This window comes from Venustampulla echinocandica (genome assembly GCF_003357145.1).
Source record: "Venustampulla echinocandica strain BP 5553 chromosome Unknown scaffold_2, whole genome shotgun sequence".
In the NCBI taxonomy this organism is placed as follows: Eukaryota; Fungi; Ascomycota; class Leotiomycetes; order Helotiales; family Pleuroascaceae; genus Venustampulla; species Venustampulla echinocandica.
The window spans coordinates 3,234,364-3,255,430 of record NW_022474207.1 but is presented as its reverse complement, the minus strand read 5'-3'; the positions used below and the strand labels follow the sequence as shown (position 1 = coordinate 3,255,430).

General features: G+C 49.4%; 5 protein-coding genes across 5 annotated transcripts; 3 read left to right on the top strand and 2 right to left on the bottom strand.

The window, feature by feature from the left end:
* Positions 1-1,012: 1,012 nt before the first annotated feature.
* BP5553_05450 (putative RAS-2 protein) lies at positions 1,013-1,829 on the top strand (the record flags this gene model as incomplete). Its single annotated transcript, XM_032014073.1, has 2 exons — positions 1,013-1,129; positions 1,215-1,829. The coding sequence occupies 2 exons, from the start codon at positions 1,013-1,015 to the stop codon at positions 1,827-1,829; spliced, it is 732 nt and encodes a 243-aa protein (XP_031870673.1).
* A 4,589-nt stretch (positions 1,830-6,418) lies between these two features.
* BP5553_05449 (uncharacterized protein) lies at positions 6,419-8,109 on the bottom strand (the record flags this gene model as incomplete). Its single annotated transcript, XM_032014072.1, has 7 exons — positions 6,419-6,629; positions 6,689-6,792; positions 6,957-7,042; positions 7,093-7,227; positions 7,277-7,574; positions 7,629-7,798; positions 7,869-8,109. The coding sequence occupies 7 exons, from the start codon at positions 8,107-8,109 to the stop codon at positions 6,419-6,421; spliced, it is 1,245 nt and encodes a 414-aa protein (XP_031870672.1).
* Positions 8,110-8,578: 469 nt separating this feature from the next.
* BP5553_05448 (Uncharacterized protein) lies at positions 8,579-9,572 on the top strand (the record flags this gene model as incomplete). The annotated part of the gene is made up of 2 exons (XM_032014071.1): positions 8,579-8,648; positions 8,827-9,572. The coding sequence occupies 2 exons, from the start codon at positions 8,579-8,581 to the stop codon at positions 9,570-9,572; spliced, it is 816 nt and encodes a 271-aa protein (XP_031870671.1).
* Positions 9,573-14,342: 4,770 nt separating this feature from the next.
* Positions 14,343-18,544, top strand: BP5553_05447 (Uncharacterized protein; the record flags this gene model as incomplete). Its single annotated transcript, XM_032014070.1, has 3 exons — positions 14,343-14,533; positions 14,588-17,472; positions 17,520-18,544. 3 exons carry the CDS (start codon positions 14,343-14,345, stop codon positions 18,542-18,544), a joined length of 4,101 nt encoding a protein of 1,366 aa, XP_031870670.1.
* A 1,130-nt stretch (positions 18,545-19,674) lies between these two features.
* Positions 19,675-20,167, bottom strand: BP5553_05446 (uncharacterized protein; the record flags this gene model as incomplete). Its single annotated transcript, XM_032014069.1, has 2 exons — positions 19,675-19,803; positions 19,859-20,167. 2 exons carry the CDS (start codon positions 20,165-20,167, stop codon positions 19,675-19,677), a joined length of 438 nt encoding a protein of 145 aa, XP_031870669.1.
* Between the last annotated feature and the right edge of the window lie 900 nt (positions 20,168-21,067).

Genomic DNA, 21,067 nt, shown 5'->3' with positions numbered 1-21,067 from the left:
CGGCGGCCTACAGCGGTGCACCACTCCCACGGCTGGCTCCTCCTCGTCGCCTCCCTCCCCTCCCCTCCCCTCCCGGAAACATTATTGGAAACAACATATCATACGGGACCAGGGGAGTCTGGACCCCACGAGCGAACCACCGTCGCCCGCTACTCGCACTACGCCCACGCTACGCCCACGCTGCTGGGGGCTGCTGGTGCGGTGCTCTCTGGGCTCTCTAGGCTCTCTGGGCTCGCTGTGCTGGGCGAAGCACGCAGAAGCACGAAGCACTACGACAAAGTACGGGCTAGGTACGAGAGTACGACAGGTGCTATCTTGTACATAGCACGAACATCCCCCCCGAAGTACCAGTTCCAGTACCCCCTCAGTGCCTGCTAGTGCCAGCTAGTACAACTCTTGAACCTCCCCCTCCTCCCCCAAAATCAACCTCCATCAAGCTCCGATAACTGCCGCCAGCGAAACAGCTCTTCTTCCACCGTCAAAAGAGGAGGAGAACTTGCGCTTTAAGCCTTTACTATCCTATACCTTACCTCTTGCTGGACCCTGACGATCACCTTTCACCCACCACCCACCACCCATCACCACCCCATCCCCCTTCACCCCGAGTCGCCGAGTCGTGGTCTACTGCTGTGCCCCTACTACGTACCCTCCGCAGCCCACTCTGCTGCACTGCACTCTGCTCCGTCTCGACCTGCTCTGCTATCGGCCACCCTCGCCCCGACTACCCATACCTGGTACGAGGTGCCCTATCGTCCTAATTCTCTCCACAAGCGGAAGTCCGAGCTTCTTCAACCTGAACCTTCCCCAAGCCCAAGCCCAACCCAAAACAAACTTCCTCCTGATATTGCCATTCTCGTTTGGACACTGCTCCTCTAATCTATATTGCGCCGGATCGATTCCCGCGGCTCCTGCGATTGCCACGAATTTGCTCTAGTGCGAAGCTTCTTTTCCCCGCCTGCTCTCAATCTCCTGCTCCAACCCCTCGTCCCCACAACACAACAACTTTCTCATCATGGCGGGCAATATGGCGGGCAAGATGGTGCTGTATAAGCTGGTGGTACTAGGAGATGGAGGCGTGGGCAAGACTGCCTTGACCATACAATTGACTCTCCAACATTTCGTGGAAACAGTAAGTTCTATCTCCTGCACCCCCTCCTGCCCCATCCCCATGCTCAGCCCGCAACCGCTTGAGAGCCCATACTTACTTTTTGCAGTATGATCCCACAATCGAAGACTCCTACCGGAAGCAAGTGGTCATCGATGGTCAATCATGTATGTTAGAAGTCCTCGATACAGCTGGCCAAGAAGAGTATACCGCCCTGCGAGACCAATGGATCCGCGATGGGGAGGGGTTCGTGCTGGTGTACAGCATCTCTTCGAGATCATCTTTTACTCGGATCACAAAGTTCCACAACCAAATACAGCGAGTGAAGGAATCTTCGGCGTCCTCGCCGTCATACCCAGGATCTCCATTGTCCTCGACTATGCCACTAGCCCCAGTCCCAATTATGCTTGTCGGGAACAAGAGCGATCGGGTGACAGAACGAGAGGTCTCTACCCAGGAAGGACATGCCCTAGCGCGAGACTTGGGATGTGAATTTGTTGAAGCCTCGGCGAAGAATTATATCAATGTCGAGAAAGCTTTCTATGACGTGGTGAGGCAACTGCGTCGGCAACGACAAGTGCAAAGCAATGCGAGATCACGAGAAGGGACCGGGAGGGGGCATCGAACCGGGTCCGGAGACGGACTACCACGAAGCGATGGAAGAATATATCGCTCAGATAAACCCAAGAGCGGCCGCAGCGGACGAACCTGCACCATATTATGATCGGTTCATGATCTAGCTAGACAAGAGCCTCCGGCGTCCTTGCTCCACGGCCTTGCATGAAACTTACGACCCTTTTCAGCAGCTCTAGCAACTCTGCCCCACGACAAGTACGAGCTTATTCACATCACCCCATCATCACCCATAAATCCTTCTTCCTTCTTCCCTACAGCGATTGCACGACATTTCACCCTAAACCTGGCGAACGGAGTACCAAAAAGAGAGGCATATGGCGTACGTATTCATGAGTACCGACGATTTATCGAAACCCCTTATATTTCAATTATACGAAAGGAACATTTTTCTTCCTTCCTGCCCTGTCCGCTCTATCTGTGGCGAAATATTTTCGGAGAGCGTTTAGTTATCTCTTGGGAATATTTTCATGTGGCTTTACTTATAAATTTCTCACGTCATCTTCTTCTGCAAATTGTTCCATGTTTGGGAGCAAAGGGACGGGATATCAATTTATGGGTTAGCATGAAACTTCTATAAAGAGCAAAAACTAGGGCAGTGGGTGAATGGTTGAGTAGCTGAGCAGAGGGACATGGAGCCGGACAGCATATTATCGCAGGGCAGCGAGAATTCTTAAACAGAATCCACGGTTCTAACACAATTATTCCAAAGTGATATTTGAAACCCCCGCCTTAATCCCAACCATCCCTTCCAAGCCAACTATAATGGTTCCCGTTGTTAGCCGGTGAACGATCTTCCCTCTCCTAGGTACGCAAATCACAAATGGCCGCGCCGAGTCCCCGGAACGCAATCGATGTATTTATCCACCTTTGATCGACAGACCAATCTTTTCCCCTCTCTTTCTAACCAGAAAATCCCGCATGCACTCCATAGTCAGATTCTTAATTCCGTCGTAACAAGTACCAAGACGGGTTCTCTACCACATTGTACATGAAACCAGCCTCCCTCATACCTAGCTTAACCATCGGAACGGACTGGCCGAGAAAGGTAACAAGCAAGTAACTAAGGCAACTGCAAACTGTACCAAAGCAAAAACCAACCGTTCCCCCCATGTAGAGCTTGATGGGATTTAATGCAGCCTGCCGAAGGGCCGCACACAGCGCCGCGGTCGTACTTTGAAACATTGCGGCCTGGTCTATCACCTTCCCGTTGCACGAGCAAATTGGGGGAATTGAGGAGAAAAGTGATACATTGTAGATTGTACCTTGATTTCTTATCTGCCTATTTACTGAATTAAGTATATAGGCATAGATAACGGGCAAATAAATGACTTTAGACATATATATATTTCCTTGGTAGTGGAAGGGCTTTGACCGCTATGAGTTTCGAGATTTAGGATTTAGGATTTTGAACTAAGAGCAAGGGGTTACAGGAGCACGTGGTAAAAGCAAGTACATGTATGTTATACCTGGAATCTACCTCACTTCCATGTCTCAGTCTCCATACTTTACCTAGGTAGGCACAGAAAACCGCAAGGAGGAACAGCGGTACAAACACGTGGGATTATATTACTCGCACGTGCATATACGATCCCTCGCTCTCCTCTTTCTCAGATGAACGCGTACATCCACAAGTGACGGTTAAACGTAGGGCGGTGATAAACGTGGTAATTGAGTATAGCTCGGGTGGTGTTACCTACCTAAACTAGTATACTTCGTCCGATTTGCAAGATGCTAATTACATGTGTAACTAGGCTAAGGGGAGGCGGAATTGCTGCCGCGCTATTTTGATAATCGGATTAAATTATTCGTGGGCTGGAGGCTATGTCTATGTCAAGTACTAGTATTGTACCCCTCGGGTTTAGTTGTGCTTTTTTTTGATACGTCGTCTTATCAGGCCCACCAAAGGAGATTACGCCCCCCGATATCTACAACCAGACAAGGATAGTATTATAACCAAAAGAGCTAAAAAGACCAACTCCTTGGTACAAATCACCCCACAAGAGAACGATAAGCTCCAAACTCAGCACATGCCATGACCGGGAGGCTCTCGGTGCACGGGCTTTTGGCGGTTGCCATCCCTTGATTTCCCGAAATGTGTGCCATTGCTGGTGATGTGGCTGCTGGATGCTGTGACGCTTCTGGTGCATCATAGGTAATAGAGTCAGCAGCACGGCGGCTATGCAGGTGTGGTGTGGTACGGAAGGTGCCTGCTTGGTGCTTAGGTCTAGTTTAGGAACACGTACCTACGTAGCCCACAGGAAGAGGGGATTTCTGCGGGAAATTTGCAGCCACAAAGCCAATGGCTTCGCCAGAAGGACCGAGGCGGGACTTCTCAGAGATTAAGAAGTGGATGATTCGTGCGATGGGCGGAATAGGCAATAATGGCGTCCACTGCGTCAATTCACGGCGGTGTGGAATGGACCTGTGAAGGAATCGCATGAAGCTCTGCAGCAATGGACATTGTCGTGGTATATTGGAGTCCAAATGTTGGCAATTTCTCAGCCAATACTTCGTAATGGGGGTTGCAATGTGTCTAAGAGAAGTTAACCAATTAATCAATTGAGATTCGAAATAAGCTATCGAGTATGGCCAACCAGCCCCAAAATGAGACCTTCAACAAGAAATAGATAAGTCTTTGAATTAGATATAAAAACGGTAAAGGTACTTGAAAACTAGAGCAAAATCGAAATTAACAAAAGCCTCAAACGGCTAGGAGATGTGATATGCGCATGTGCCTATATGAAGCCGTGAAAAGAGGTACGTTACATGTACTGTATAGCCCTGGCTCTAGAATATTAGAATCTACCAAACAAGAAACGGAGAAACTCAACAGCTCTCCCATATGGTCGATCTTTAGGCATCGGTGTAACGAAACATTCGATTCAGGCATCAAACAGACAAAATGTGTGGCGTTCGGGCTGGGGAAGGTTAAAAAGTCGCGCAGATATTTGGGGGAGTACGAAGAATAAAAGAGGTTGGTTGTTGTTGGTTGTTTGTATGAACGAAGCACCTATGTATCTACCTAGGTATGTCTTTCACTCCTCTGGTATCACCATGCACGGGGTTAGGAACCATGTATCGAGTTGATGGGAATGCCACCCCTCGGTATGCGGAGGAGGTTAGGTAGGTATACATGAAGGATGCTATTGCTGCGTATATTGGCCAATTCGGGAATTGGGAACTCCGCCGATCGTTTTAGTGATTTGTGTGTTTCTTTATGGGAGGTCGGCGGACCCGAGAGACGGCACCCACCTTTTCATTCATCCGCGTGGCAGATATGTGCGGTACAGGACAGGAGTTTCGAATTTTGCCCCGAGGGATTCAAACCCGAGCCCCACGGGAAGGAATATTCACATCAGCTATGTTCCGTCCTATAGGTACATAGATACCTAGGTACTGTACGTAATACCTCTCTTCGTCTCTTCTTATCTTTCCTTCTCCTCCTCCAGGAACAGGGAAACTCATCTCCCAAAAGGAATCCAAATCCATCACGCCAGAATAGATAAAAATCCTCCCATCCTACACATAAACCACTAAATATAACAACCAAGTTGCTGACTCAAGCCCATTCGGCTCCCACGTCCTTCCCCCACGAGAATTAAAATAGAAGAAAAAGGAAAATAGGATCACTCGCTCGTCCGCGCTTCGCAACGGAACGCAACGCATCGCACCATGCACTGCTGCACTGCACGAACCAACCCTCATGCACGAGCAGGACACCTACCAGGCTACCACACACCACGCTTCACATTTCTCTCTCTCATGAGCCGGTGGAAAAGCGGCGGGAGGGCCGGTTCCTCTTTTGGACCCACTGGCGTCTGAGTGGGTGTCCTGGACGCAGGGCTAGCGGATCACGGGGTTTGTATATATAAGGTGTATATTGGTTTAGCAAAGCTGGCGGTTTCTATTCCGTCATATCTTGCTTTAGACAAGGTACTTAGATTGTGTAATAATCAGCTGATATCCACACCATGTGTAGCTAGCAATATTGGGAAGGGAAGAAGAGCCTAGACTTGGAAAGCGGTTTCTGGGAATCTCCCCAATGAGAGGTACCTATAGGTACCTACGGAGTACCTGCCGTAACTTCCATATAGCTCTCAGGATACACAAAAGCAAAACCCGACAATGCATATCAAACGGCGAACGGGCATGCCAGCGGTCGGATTTTGCTCTTCATTGATGCGAAACCAAAAAGCAAAGCACAACGGGCGGGAGGATAAATACCGATATCCCGGGAGACGGGAGGAAAATGTTGAGATGCGCGTCGGCCCGCTTCCGGCTTACTTGACGGTGTGAATTGTTCCGTGAGTGAGATAGGCAGGTTGTACGCATATCAAAGGGCAAGGTTGCGGCGTAGGAAAGTATAAGAGGCGTAATATGTGCTCTTGGGGCGCGATGACGGAGTAATTGGCTTATGGATTGGTCTTGGGAAAGAAGTTGACAGTATTGGAAAACTTTGTCAGTTGAAATACTAGGAATCCCAGCGTCTCGATATTAAATGTATTTGATGCAAATTTCTTCTAAAGTCAAGTTCTCAAATTCCACCAGCCTTTTAAACTCCATTCCCTTTTAATACCGTTATTAGAGGTATAGTTGCGACACCTTGCGTGATCCGAGACTCTTGCATTACATTATCAAAACACCAATTCCAATATAAACCGTAAGGTTGAATGGAGTCTAGCTCTCCTTCACTTTCTCTTCCTTAACCGGATGAGTATCCAAGCATTCATACCACTGGATCACACTACCGATCAAGAAAGCCCAGGATCCCCAGAAGGTAGCTAACGATGATTGATACTCAACGCCACTATGTTGGGTCGCGAATCCAAGAGCGCCGCAAAGCGTAAATCCGATTCCCCCTATAAAGTTCCAAAATCCAACATGCCAACTAGGAGAGGTTTAGTAACAGGTTAAGTGGGCTAGATTTAATAGTCGGAGTATGCTTACCCTAAGACCCGCGGGGCTGGAATGTACCATTTCTTTTGAGTTTCAATTGTGAAGAGTGCGCCTGATATGATGAATCCTACCCCTCCGATGACTTGTGGGAGCCACTAGATCAAATATTTAGTAAGTGATAACCATAGCATATCTCCGCGGGCAACAGATGTATGAGTAAATGTAAGGTGTTTTGAGAAGTGCAATGAGAACATCAGAATAGCCGGATGAGCTATAAGAAGGCAATAATAACGTGTAGAGCAAGCTGAGTCAAACTTACAAAAGCTCCATTCTCAGCGGCTGTCGAAAAATGTTTGCTGAGAGGAGGTAAAGCTGTGAAACCTGCAATCCAGAAGATAGTTGCACCTAAGCCCATGCGTGAGCAACTTGATATACAAATCAATTGTGAGACTAACCTATCGTTTGAGAGAGGCTAGCAAGGAAGCCAATTTCTCTGAAGTAGTGCGTCCGTAGTTCATGCCAAGTAGGTAACCATACCCATTTACGAGTGGGCCGTTTCTCACTTCCTTCCATGCCTTTAACGGGGTCATCTAAGCAATCATGTAAGTGATTGAGCCTCATTTTCAATTGGAGCCCAACCTTTTGAAGGGAATTGTTTCTTTGGAAACCTTGTCATTTCCTCATCACGACGGCTGCAGTCATGCGCCCTGACTCGGAACAATCCGGATTCATCAATGACCTCTTCCAGGGCCCATCCAAAGCAATCAGCCTCATCCTCGTTGACTGCCTCGATCATCAACAGAAACGATCCAAATTCGAAAATAGTTGCCCCGATAAAAGCGGTGATACCGGTACCATAGTTTGTCTCACCCGGAAACTCCGTAGATGGCCTTACTAGGGGAAGCCATCCGAAGAAGGCATTAATGCACCATACTACCTACACAGTTAAATGTCAGTGAGAAGGAAAATATGATATTCAAAGGACACTCACAGATCCGAGAGTAAACACAACTGCAACGAGATACGAGACGTTCCAGTAAGGATATTTTGTACACATGCGCCATATTCCCTGCATCGTTGCACGGAATGTATTCGTTGGGGGAGGCGCTATATATTTTGTCTTGTCTGTAACTGCGGGATTCACAATAACAGCATGTCGAGCTAGAAGGCACATGATATATTAGCTCAAAAGTATTACAAGGAGAGAATGATCTGGGGTTTGCTGCCCTACCCTTTCTTTTATCACGGGTCGAGAAATATCTATGGAAGCCCTTGGCGTGGACTTCATGCACTTCTGGCTTTCCAGCTTTAGGGCCAGAATCTCCATCTTCTCCGAGATGCTCCTCACTCGAAACCTTGCGGGATAGGTAAACGAAAGGGTGTTCTATGAACGTAGGATTTAGAGGTTTGACGGGTCCAATCGCTTTGATATCAGGGTTGTGGCGAAGTCTGAGGAGGTGAGGACCGGTCATGACGTTTGATCTGAGGTGTATATGTGGGGACTCCCTTGGGGCATTCCGACCGTATATGTAGGATTACACGTCCTGCGATATTGTGTATAGCTGTACCACCCTCTAATGATGTATGATGCCAAGAATCAGTCGCTTCATTCAATTATGGGAGTTTGGAAAGACTTGGCAAATTTATGTTCATGTTCGTACAGGACACCACATGTGGACATCGAGTGACGTTGCCTCGGAGTTTCTACGGAGCGGGAGGGGACGGGTCGGTTGTTCCCCGCAATCCGCCAGCGCAAAACCAGTGAAGGGCAATAACATACCTACCTATCTTATATTCCTTAGCTTTGACTTGACTTCGCGTGAATTGAGAGGATATATGTAGTTTATCTCACCATTTGCTTTGCGGTTTCTTCGCTCGAGTTTTGTGTATTATTTTAGCTGGCGCGGCATATCTATCGCAATTACGTGAGTTCAGCGAGCCATGTCCTCATCACACGATATCATTCGGAACCCTCCTAAGGCATTGACCTTTGACGTTTTTGGCACCGTAGGTAAGTCGGCTACAAGATGCTTTATTATATATAATACTTAGTTCGTATAACATGCCTTGAGAAGGCATATCCCAAGAGAAAAACGACAGAAGATAATCTTCATGAGAATGGAGATGGAGCTCTCGTTATTGTCAAAATACCTCATACATGCGTTCACTAATTTGATTATTATTTATAGTCAATTGGAGGAAGACTGTTACATATACCCTTATACACAGCGCTGCGGCCAAGATCTCTTCGTCCTCAAGATCAGCAGAGCTCGCCCCAAACGTCCGGTACCGTCTATCCGACTTGACTGATACAGACTGGGCCGATTTTGCACAGGAATGGAGGAACAGTTATAAACACTTTACTAAGAGCTTTATCCCCGGTGAAAGCGAGTGGAGAGACATCGACACCCATCATCATCTAAGTCTCCTCGAGCTCCTGAAGAAATGGAATCTCGAGGGTCTATACTCGGATGACGAGGCCGAAGACCTGAGCCTTATCTGGCACTTCCTTGACCCTTGGTCTGATTCATCTCGTGGGATACGGATGTTAGGAACGAGATTCGTCACTTCGACCTTGTCGAATGGCAACCAGGAACTCTTGAAAGACCTGGACAAGCACGGGGACCTTGGCTTCAAGAAACTGCAGTCTGGTGCAGACTTCAAAGCGTATAAACCACATCCCAACGTGTATCTTGGTGCAGCAATGGCAATGGGATTGGAACCGGGAGAAGTGGCTATGGTAGCTGCGCATCTGAATGATTTGAAGGCGGCCCGGGCTTGCGGGTTTAAAACAATCTATGTTGAGAGGAAAGACGAGGAGGACTGGAAGGCTGATTCCGAGGATTACACAAATGCAAAGAGTTGGGTTGACATGTGGGTGACAGCGGAAGAAGATGGCTTCGCGGAGATAGCAAGGAGATTCGGCATCCAATAGCACTCGCTGTTTGCAATATTGAATCGGTCCTATGAATTCATCCTCTTCGACGGGATTGGATCCTTTTTTATATATTGAAGATATTCCCCTCATGTGTGTTGCTGCAGCCTCGAATATTGTGACGTGGCGACGACGGCAAGCTGTTCTGGCTGATATTGATTGCATTTCGTGCTTCATATTCGCGGCTCCCTGCAGGCACTATGCCTTTGCCAAGACTTTATTTTAATGTTCATAAACAATTCCCAAGTTCACAATGCAGAGGAAACAGACCAGCGACGACAGGGAGCGTTTACGAAGCCGCGACCGGGATGGCGGCAACATGGCTTGGAGTATGAAACGCACGGGGCTTTCCTTGTCCCAAATCGGCTGTTGGGTGTAATTTCCGGGTGAGGGTGCCGGTTAGATAGATCATAAGAGAAAGGGGCAGAGTCGCCAACCTACCATTATTGTTATTTGGGTGCCGGCCAGCAGACGCCGGGAAACGGGGTCAGCAATCATGACTTGGTCTGTGAGATGCTTGCTCGATCTAACTGTGGTTAGATAGGGGAACATTGCTATGTACTACTACTGTACTCATGTACCCAGGGCATGTACCTCGTACAGTAGTGGCATGTGGTCTTGCTTGAAATGATTAGCAAAACCAGAAATCCGGGTCTGATGAGAGAGACATGACTGCATCATACATGATGACACTCGAGATTACGTAGATATTGGGGGATATCTTGACTGCTTGAGAGTCGAGAACTTGGTATTTGGGAATTTATGGAAGTAGATCGGGGTATGTGCCACAAACTAGGGATAGGACTTATTACTCGAAGAAGCTGAGAGCGTGCGACGGCTCGAATACCGTCCCCATACCTCCTGGAGCGGGCTGATGTGCTTTGACACCGATTATATCAAAACTCCGATCTGGAGTTGATAGCCGGGAGTGAACAGTGCGGGTATCTTGAGGATCATAACCGGTTTGGTGATAATATATTGGCGATTGAACGAGTATCCTCCCTGGAGTACGTAGTATCAATTAGATTTAATCATTCTTCTCCCGGTCCGTTTCCTGAGACTTGAATCTTGATCGTTCAACGGCGTCAAAGCTTTCAAACGTTTCGGAACGGGCTCGAAAGATTTTAATCAAAAGTTTTTGCAAGGAAATCTGCAGGGTCACGTTAGTTCAACTACACGGGGGCTCATCCATCACCCTCGGGTGCAACTGGTGAGTGAGTATCGCCTAAAATAAACTGCGAACCATGTTTGGAAAGCTGTGGAGGCGACTTTGTGCCTCACAGGGTTTGCGAGAGGATGAAAAGTAGCCTATATACGAAGTACGAAGTAATACACGGAAGTAGTCCGGGGTCAACATCGAGCAACAAGTCATACTGCGTACAATGACCAACATCTCTTGTTCAAAGTTGTCGCTGGTGAGCCAGGAACTCTTGTAAAGATCTCGTAAAGAATGCTTCTCATGAGTTCATATGCCTGCCTTGGCGTTGCTCCCAAGCCGCGGTCGTTGTATATTGTTTTCTCGAAGTGACGATGATTTGGCAGATCGTTATATCGGATCGAGCCTAGAACAACTCTCGTAGTCCTGTCAACTTCCTGTCACGTTGTCGGCCTCGTCGCCTACAATGCCACATGCCCCAGGAAAACATATTCCATAGGGAGCACTTCGTTTGTAGGGGTCTTGCTGGGCTACTCGTCCTTCGGGGCTGACTATTTCCTCTTCCAGCAGGCCTCGCGCTAGCATGTGGATTTGGATGTGGCTTGTTCCGGCGTTTCCAATGGCCAAGACACGTAGTTTTACAGAAGTTCAGAAGTATGACTAGGCTGGTTTCTGCTTAGAAGCAGCCTTCTGCCCCATTTCATTCGGGTTCTCCCAGACATCCCGCAGTGTCTATCCTGCTCATCTGAAGCATCTGATAGCACTCGTCCGCAGTCGCTCAACATTGATGGGTTAGTTTTGACTCGATGTTCCTCCGAATAGTGTTCTCAATGTGCATCTGCGTGCACCTCAAATGTGATAGTCTGCTAACAGGCCAATCACGTCATGCTAGCGTGCAGGCATCAGCAACGAGCCTGTTGAGGCTTAAATCGGATGAAGAAATTCTGTAAATCTGTAACAAGTTGGTTGCCTTGTGGGGCTGATCTCCGACTCCGTATTATAAAAAAGTAATTAACCAGGGACAAGTGTCAAGACCCTAATCTTCTCGTCGCCGGTCGCCCTCGGTTGATCGGGTGCGTTCCGAGGCCATTGCTCAGTTACTGATAGATCGACGGTCACGATCAGCAGTTTCCCCTGAACTGGACTTGGGAAAACGAGCAAAATGGGGGGCACGAGGTGCTGGGACTGGGCCCGCCATGTCCTGTCAGACCAGGGAATGAGATCCATCCCAGCCAACAGAGAATTTGGGCTGTGATTCCTGTGAGCCCGTAGGAAGAAGCCAACTCGAATACGTGCCGTGCTCCGTACGTAGCAGTTGGTGCAATTGATCCTTCGCGTGATATATGTACCTGAATAGGTAGCACAGCATCGTGTCGTGCATAGTTGTTCGGCGGTGTTTTTGTACGCGTTCAACGCGGCAGATACTCGGGGATGGTCTGTACTCCGTCACCGTGCGAGCAAAAAGAAAGCACGCGGTATGCATTGTATTTGTATTACTGTGTTAGTGCAGTGGAGCAGGACACGCTCGAAGGAGGTGGTACTCAGGGTGTTCTGTACAGACAGTACTCCATGCTTGTGCTCAGTGTGCTCGAGACTACTGTAGTATTGCATGAAGCTGCATGACGCCTACTGCTCGTACTGGGTCCAGGACTCCAAGCCTTGGAGTCCAGGACGACGGCTCAAGAGGCAAGACTCGGGACTCAAGACTCAACTTGTCAAGCCAGTCTCAAGGACAAGCCAGCGTCCCGCGCCGTTGGCTTAGCCTGAGCCCACGCTCCGCCACGCCGCTCTCACCTTGGGAAAACAATAAGAATAACGGGCGCCGTGAGTGGAGGGCGGAGGACAAGACCTGGCCAGGACGGAGAATATTGTACGGAGGCGAAGGCGCTGCTGCTGCTGCTGATGCTGCTGATGCTGCTGATGCTGCACATGGCGTTGCTCTCGTCACAACAATAATAATAATGATCATGATCCCACCATCCCATCATTCATCCCACGAAAGGGTTCGGTTCGGAGCGCAACCGCCATCCCCCGGGGCCCGGTACTGTGCTCCCTGGAATCCTGGCATCGCCCTCACTGGCCGGTCGCTTCGAGGGCGCCGGCGGTGTTGCAGCCTCTTCCAGTCTCGCCCTGTCGCTCATCTCCCCATCTCCCAATCTCCCACCCGGCGGTCTTGCGGTGGTCGTCCTGTGGTTGACCCCCCGCACAATGCTTGAATGCCACAATGCCACAATGCTCCCGTTGGCTGCCACTGCTGTTTAAGCTCAATCCAGCATGGCGCGCCCCCCAGCCCATGCGTTGCAACCACGGTACTCTTCCACTCTTCGAGGAAAAGATGGGAGCGGTGGAAGAGGGAACGGATGTTATTGGGGACCGGGGCGACGACGCTGGAAAACGCCCCCCTGAAGTCCGTGGGTTGCAGCTGGATAGCTTCGCCGTGCTCATGCTTCATTTTGTTTCCATCAATTGTTGTTTCTCCCTGGTTGTACGCCTGCGTTCTTCGTTACGGCTTCCGCGCCTGTCTCCTAGTTGTGCTATGCTATGAAGCTCACGAATTGTTGATTGACGTTGATGCATTTACTAGCGACCACATACTTAGCTGCCGCTCCAACGATTTTCTAGCCTTGAACGAATTCTATTACCGGAGAATCTTTGCTTGTGATGCCAATCTGAGAGCTGGGTAAGTTCGCTCATACCGCTCCAAAGCTGTTTTGTTTTGTTTTATTATCTTCCGAGGGAGATGGAGCGTGGCCGTGGAATCAGGCGCTGACCGGTTGTTGCTCGTAGAAGACGATAGCAAGCCTCGAGGGCTCGACGTTCTCTGCCGATTGACGACCTTCTCCTCCCATCATTTCTACTCTCGCGCTGCTTCTTGAAGTGTGCAATCCCAAGTCTCCATCATCGCCCCTCCCCTACCGACTTTTGCACTGGGCCACATCGGACGGGACTTGACTGGTAGCGGAAATTCGGCATAATCCAGCGATCATACCCACGCAAACCGGTTCGGTAGATGGGAATGGAGCGTGGAATAATCGGCATTTAAAAGTATTTTGAAACGGGACCTGCATGATCATCATGGCATATGCATAGGTGTTTTAAAAGGTACGTCACTCCGTTCCCCAAATCTTCCGGGTGTTGGGCAAAGTCCGTCTGCGATCATAGCTAATTATGTTGCTTTATAGTCGCATTTCGATATCATTACCCTCCTTTTTATTTTGAAGACTATTGCATTTTGTCGAGGTACGGTGTCTTGCTACGTACTTGACCGATTCCCCCACATTGTGTGGTCGGCGGAGCATCAGGTATCCTTGAACTCGCAAAACATATAAACTAACTTATGCCAAAGCGTTCAGCACTATTTTGTTCTCAGCCATTGGGTTCCCTGGTCCAATTTAGGCAACCCCAGCTTTACGAAACGGGCCCGAGTACCAAAATTCAGGGATTATAACGCGAACATCAGTTCGTCGAAGGCGGAGCATTGGTCTTCCATCCCGCAAAACAATTATTACACTACAACATTTCATTCACATTGATGCGGGGCATTTGATGGAGGGATTTTTGAGCAGCAGATAGCTTGAGTCTCTAGTCGCGAAGGCAACCTTTGGTTCAGCACGATGGCTGCTTGGGAGACCGAAGATGAGTATGCTGCAGCGGCAGCGGCATCACTTCCCACTCCCACCGACACGCCGTATCGAACTCCTTCCCGTGGCTCACGACGATCATCTCGACAAAAATCAATCTCCCCAGGACCTTCTTCGTCGCCCCCTTCGCGGCGCGAATCCAAAGATGTGACAACCGATGAAAGGTATGTTTGCCCAGTTATCTAGCACCGAAACACAGATGTTAACGCGTTCGATAGCATATCGATACTAGATCCTCGACGATTTACCCCGACACTACATGCGAATTTAGTCTCCGAGATCCTGGCATTGCGTCGGGACCAGGAAGAAAAGTTGAAGACGATCGAGAGCTTAGAAACGGAGCTGCACAGCACCCAGGCGGAACATGCACAGAAGGACGGTACCGCGGAAGCCAATGCTAAGGAAAATCGATCTTTAAAACGTCAGCTGGCTTTGTTAGAAGGGGGGACATCATCCGCTCTCTCAGAACTTGCTCGGGAGCGTGACGAGGCGGTCGATTCCAGTGCTGATTCCAAGCGACGATTGGAGGTTGCACAGAAGAAAATCCGAACCCAGGAAGAGGATTCAAATCGAGTGCATGAGCTTTGGGCGAAAGACAAAGATAATTGGGAAGATGAGAAACGAAAACTAGACCGCAAGCTTCACGTTTCTGAAGGTCGCCTGAAGACCATTCTGGATGAAGTTGCTGCATACCAGGCCAATCATCAAAATGCCGTACAACAGCCCGAAAGCGAAGCAGAGGAGGCCTCCCGAGACCCTCTTCATGGGCATGGCAGCGATACAGCAAGTGTGCGCACCATGAGCATGACCAACAGTGTACGATTTTCGACGCTCAGTGGACTCAACGGTTATGGCGGTACGAAGGTCAATGGTGTATGTCTTGCAGATGAACTCGACCTTGGCGACGATGAGGATACACAGACAGACTATGACGGGCGCGAAAGCGCTTTATCTATCCGCCACAAACGGACCCAAAGTCGGGAGAGTGCGTTTGCCATAAACCATCGACGAAACCAGAGCATTGAGAGTCTCAGACGGCCAGGAAGTGTGGCACGTGGTAGGCTAGTGATGGCCAATCAATCAGTTCTCGACAGGCTTGAAGGTGGAATTTCAGAGAATGATGAGATGGTATTACCACAAAAAGTGGAATATATTGACACGGGCGTGCAATACTCACCTCCACCATCCCCGCCCCTACCCGCGGCCGAGCTTGTACTAGACGTCGAGCCATTGCCAATCGATAACACAATTGGAGTGATGAAGGTCGAGAAGCAATTGGAGCCCGAACATCATCCAAAAGAATGGGAAATCGAGGCAAACCAGCGGCGGAAGCGAGTGCATGCAAACCCGCCTTTGGTGATTGAGCCCTCTATGAATGGACCGATGGTTTCTGCGGCATCTCAAACCCTGGAGGATCCTCTTAGTCCCCCAAGAACACCTATATCACCAACCAGAGCTCCTCCGCCACCACCAGTCGAGGTAAAGCAGGAGATGGTCTCTACATCTACACAAACTGATACCCCCCCCATACCATCACCCAGACGAGCCCCGCCCCCACCTCCTATTCCAATTCCATCCATTCAGTTACACCCCCCCTCATCCAATCCCGCAACACCACACGAATCTGTTCTTCCCCAGCATTTTAAGGATGCTGGTTGCCAGGTCTCTATGCAAGTACCCGTGCCGACAAGGTCGATATCTGTGCAAACAGAAGAGATCAGGGTAGACAAGCGACTTAATCTACTTCCACCCCACCTCCAACCATCCGCGATTTCTACGAAGCCTCCATCCCCAGAGCCTACAACTAACGAAACCGAGCGATTCTCCCCTGTTCCGGGGAACCTACCTCAGCGCAATCCTCGGCGGGTGATGACCAGTCCCAGACAGAGCTTGGATCGGGATATACCATCCTCGCCCCCTGGATTTCCATTTTCCGCCACCCGGGACGCGTATCCTGGAAATAACGATGACGGACCTCTAGCTAATAATAGGGGTTCGATACGACGGCCCCATCGGATTAGTAGTTTGTTTGCCGGTTTCGAAAATGTTAGTTCGGATGATGCTGATGAGTTTGCTGATGCCGACATGAGCGACAACGATTACCGAACGCCACTCTCGGCCCCAAACCCCCAAACTGCTATGAACCGAAATAAAAGGCGGATCACCCCTGCCCCGACGTCGGTTCCTGAGAATGTAGAGTTGGAGGAGGAGACAGCTAGGCCAATTCCTGGAAAGAGTTGGATGGGACAAGACAGCACTCATGAACCTGACTTGGACTATGGCTCAGCCGAAATAGTATCAGGCCTGCACAGATCATCAATGAGATCGCCTCGTCAGCTGGATAAGCCATTGACATTGACCACCACGATTAAGCCAAATGCAATGCGTCGGGCTGCTCTCATTCAAAGTGGCGTAGCTGCGCATCAAGGTCGCTCGCGAAGCCCTAGCCTCCCAGAGATTTTCAAGGAGCCTCCTTTCCCAATCCCAACTCGGGCTAGCTCAAGGCGGCCTCCCATCAGTGCCAGCGCTCCTAGTGATGGTAATAGAAGTCCAACTTCGGGACGGGGGTCGCGTAGGAGTAGTCACTACAGGTCCAACAGTATCCGAAAAGTCCGGTCCGCTGCAGCTCTCCCAAGAGGTGGTCGAAGCTACAGACGCCGCGGTAGTCGATCCCCGCCGCCAATGTCTCCATCAACCGAAGCTCCCGAGAGCCCCCAACTGCCACCCATGCCCAGCAACGAAATTACAACACCGCGATATATGCAGGAAACTGGTAGTAGTCGGTTTAGATCTCATAGACATCAGCCATCGGCGAACACGGCAAACACTTCCAACACTGGCACCGCTTCTGTAGGGAGCTCGAACCAAGCTACTAGCGTTGTGGACGCCATTGCCCAGACGATGGTCGGCGAGTGGATGTTTAAATATGTCCGACGGCGCAAGTCATTTGGGGTGGCTGAATCAAACGGTGCGGATGAAAATGGTGTAAACGGCGTTCGCCACAAGCGCTGGGTCTGGCTTGCCCCTTACGAGAGAGCCGTGATGTGGAGCAGCAAACAGCCAACATCTGGTTCGGCCTTGATGGGCAAGACAGGCAGAAAATGTAAGTTGCCCCGTGTCCATTGGAATCCAGACAGCTAACTTCAGCAGTAACTATTCAATCGGTGTTAGATGTCAAGGATGACAATCCCGCTCCGAAGGGCACCTCATCGGTGTTCAATCGCTCAATCTTGATTCTCACTCCAGCTCGGGCCCTCAAATTCACCGCAGTCTCAGCGGAACGACACTATGTGTGGCTTACAGCGCTTTCCTTCCTCGCCCACTCATCGCAAGCCGTTCCAGAAATCGTTCAAGCGCCCATTCCAATCCCACAGCCCACAATTCCTGACTTTGAGGTCCCTCAGACCAATCGTCTTCGCAGAAACCCAATTCGAGACTCAATTCGTGTTGCGAAGGGTAAAACAGCAGCTGCACGCGCTGGACCCACCAGTGTACGCCCTATGATTCTTCCCACCGATAATATACCGGAAGGGGAGTCGTCCTCTTCTCGCAACAATGGCATTTCCCCTGCCGCAGATCCCCCAGTTGTCCCCAGATTCTCAGAGCGTGGCCAACACGGGCCTGCTCTTACCCATAGCAGAAAGCGTAGTAATACCGGTTCACGCATTCCACCCCCTCTCTCTTTCCGTGGTTTCTCCGGGCCTGTCAGCGCCGGCCATGCGTCGACCTCCAGCACTGCTGGGATGAGCGTCGGGACAGCTGGCTCTTCAGACATCTACAATTCCCAACCACCAAGCACCATTTCGGTATACAACGGCATGAGCGCCAGTGGCCGATCATCGGTACGCACATCAGATGCGTCGAACCGACCTGGAGCAGTAGTCAATAACTTCTTCGACGCAGTTGGCACGATGAGAATGGAAGCATTTATCAGTCCAATGGCATTGACTCGATTTGATGATTGCCCAGATGAGCAAGATGAAATGGATTTCGTAGGTATGCGCCGCAGACGAAGTCGTGACAGGAGAAGACGAAGTCGAAATATGGATAGTTATTACGCCAACAACGGCCGATCAAGCGATGACTGGCATAGTGGGAGTAAGACAGCGGGCGAGGAAGAGTATGGTCATTTTGAGCAGGGCGGCTTTGGCCACGATCCATTCAGGGGCTTTTGATCGCTTTTGAGAATTTGTAAGATGTGGGATGGGAATGGTTGGAATTGGCGTTGCACGAATTGGCTCGCGCCCATACGTTTGTTGCTTTTATATGGGGGCGGGAAATGGTGGAAGGGGTATGATGGAGTACTACCTTACTTGTTTTGTATATGACCGGCGTCTTGTCTCGTTGATATTTTTCCTTTTCGACCACTTATGTGTCCATACGCTCATTTCCTGTCCCTTGTCTGAAGAATGTGTTGTATGTGTTATATGTGGAAAATATTGGCTGTGTTTACCTTCTGAGTTAGTGCGAAGATACCCCCATCATCGCAGTTTGGTGTAGTATTGTTAGAGACAATAAATATTCAAAATTTGTAAATTTCATACCTGACTCATTGAATCCTTTTCCGTGCACATAGAGTAGATTTGTTGTTTATATCGCTAGTTGAACTATGCCCGATAAGGCAGATGTTGAATGTTGTGGGCGTGTGAAGCGTATGAAGCCAACTTCACAGTTAACTACTTCGTAGATGGATGAAGGCTTGTTGACCGACTTGGTCTGGGTTTGGTGTTGTCCTGCCTCTCATAGTGGAAGTGCGTGCACGGGCCTGCAGTCGGTCTTCATTTAAGGTTCTCCCTAATGCCGGGCCGCCTCCGCTCCGCCCCGCTCCGCTTCACCACCACCACTCCCCTCCATCATTTATCTAGGCTTTTGTTGCGTTGGTGTTGGTTTGCAAAAACAACATCTAGGGCCCGTTATTACATAACTATTCATCGATGTGCTACATGGCAATTCTAGCTAATACGAGTACATTTGAGACAAAATGATTAGCCTGGGTGAGGTTGAGATCGCCCGGCCACACTCTGTGGACGTACTTTAAGTATACCGTTCCCAGAGTTATTACTTTAAATTAGAGATATAGAAGAGCCTAACAAAGTGTATAGTTATAACTTGAAGAGGCTTGAAGAAAGCAACGAATGTTAATTTCCCCCAAACCCTAAATCGTTCTAGTATGCCTATCTATTGTAAGTACAGGATATGCTTCAGCTCCTTAACCTCCTAGAAATGTAATACAAGTTCTCTAGACACTTATCTAACGACTAATAGTGCCGTCCGAGCCCTAGGATATTTGAACACCTTAGGCTCCTTAGCCCTGCTCCCAAACCCCAGAGCACTTCATCACACGCTCTTGATAAGTCCAGCAACCGTAAAGACCACCAGCTTGTGGGCAAGACATGACCGTCGTACTATCCGGAACGCAGCGCTGATGTTGGCCCTATTTACTAGTCAACACGGCCGGTTTGCTTCCGGTCGCAAAGAGCAAATCATACCTGTCCATTATGCACATTGCAACCGTAGCTGGTCATGCAAACCGCCCAGTGGCCTGAATATCCCCAATTGCAGCCCTCGAGTTGCGAGCCCCTTTTATTCTGCGAAGCCGCGACTAGGCGCGCGTCGATACCTGAGCAACCCGGGCGTCCTTGAATCTGGTTGATTGACGAGAAGATCTGGTAATAGTCGGCGTTATCGGTGCAACCCCTATTGTTTGCTTGAGAGTGGGTGACGATGGCGCTAATAATATCCGCAGCGATGGGGGTGGCAGTAAGGAGAACCACGAGGCCCCCGAAGGTGAACTTCATGGCTGTAGAGCAGGATATTGGGGGCGGTTTGTGAATTGTTGAGTGCTAATGGCATAGAGTCCCTCGGTTTAAAATGTGACGGTAGTATAGAAGACAACTCTATATTTGCGCTTGAAAGTCTAAGTGAGTAAAAGTTACAAAGATCAGGAATAGGCATGGGTTTTATATCTCTAGAGGCTGGTAGCTACGATATTACAATTCCACTGCCGCAGACTTCGTAAGCAACTACTAGTAGCATGTCCGGCGGACAATGTTGGGATTAGGATCCTTTTACGTTATTCTCCTGTCTAACAATCCAATTAGAAGGTTTCTTGAATTTCGATCAGTCCTTTACTATAACTAGCAACCATGATATGATGAAAACGGTGTGTGGATGTACGCCACTATGAGAGACGGGTCACTGTGGGTGTATTTTCCCGGCCGGCTCAAGCATACGCCGCATTGTTGCACGTCTAATAGAGCGTAGAATCAGCAACTTAACTGGGAAAGTAAATTGGTATACGTCGTAGTTAAGCCAAATTGAGCAGATACAGTATGATTTGTTCTCTTGGAGAATCCACTTTACGGCTTCCAAGGCGGAGGTATGTCCATATAGAATATATCTCCCTTGGGTGCGGCTTCGCCTCCATAGAACAACACTTATTAAGGTATTCTTACATCTCGCCGCTCCACCCAATCGGGAACCCTACGCGCTATGTAAGTACGTGGTAGTAGAGGCTTCTGGCGGCATGCCTCCTTTATACAGCGAGAATGCTTCGTATTCTATGCATACCAACTTCCCCAAATAGGGTATGACGCTCTTCGTATACTCCGTAGGGCGATCGTATCGTCCGTTAGCACGTCTTTCGAATCCCTGGGACCACCCGTTGTCATAGATATCTCCGGGCCAGCCGGGATTTA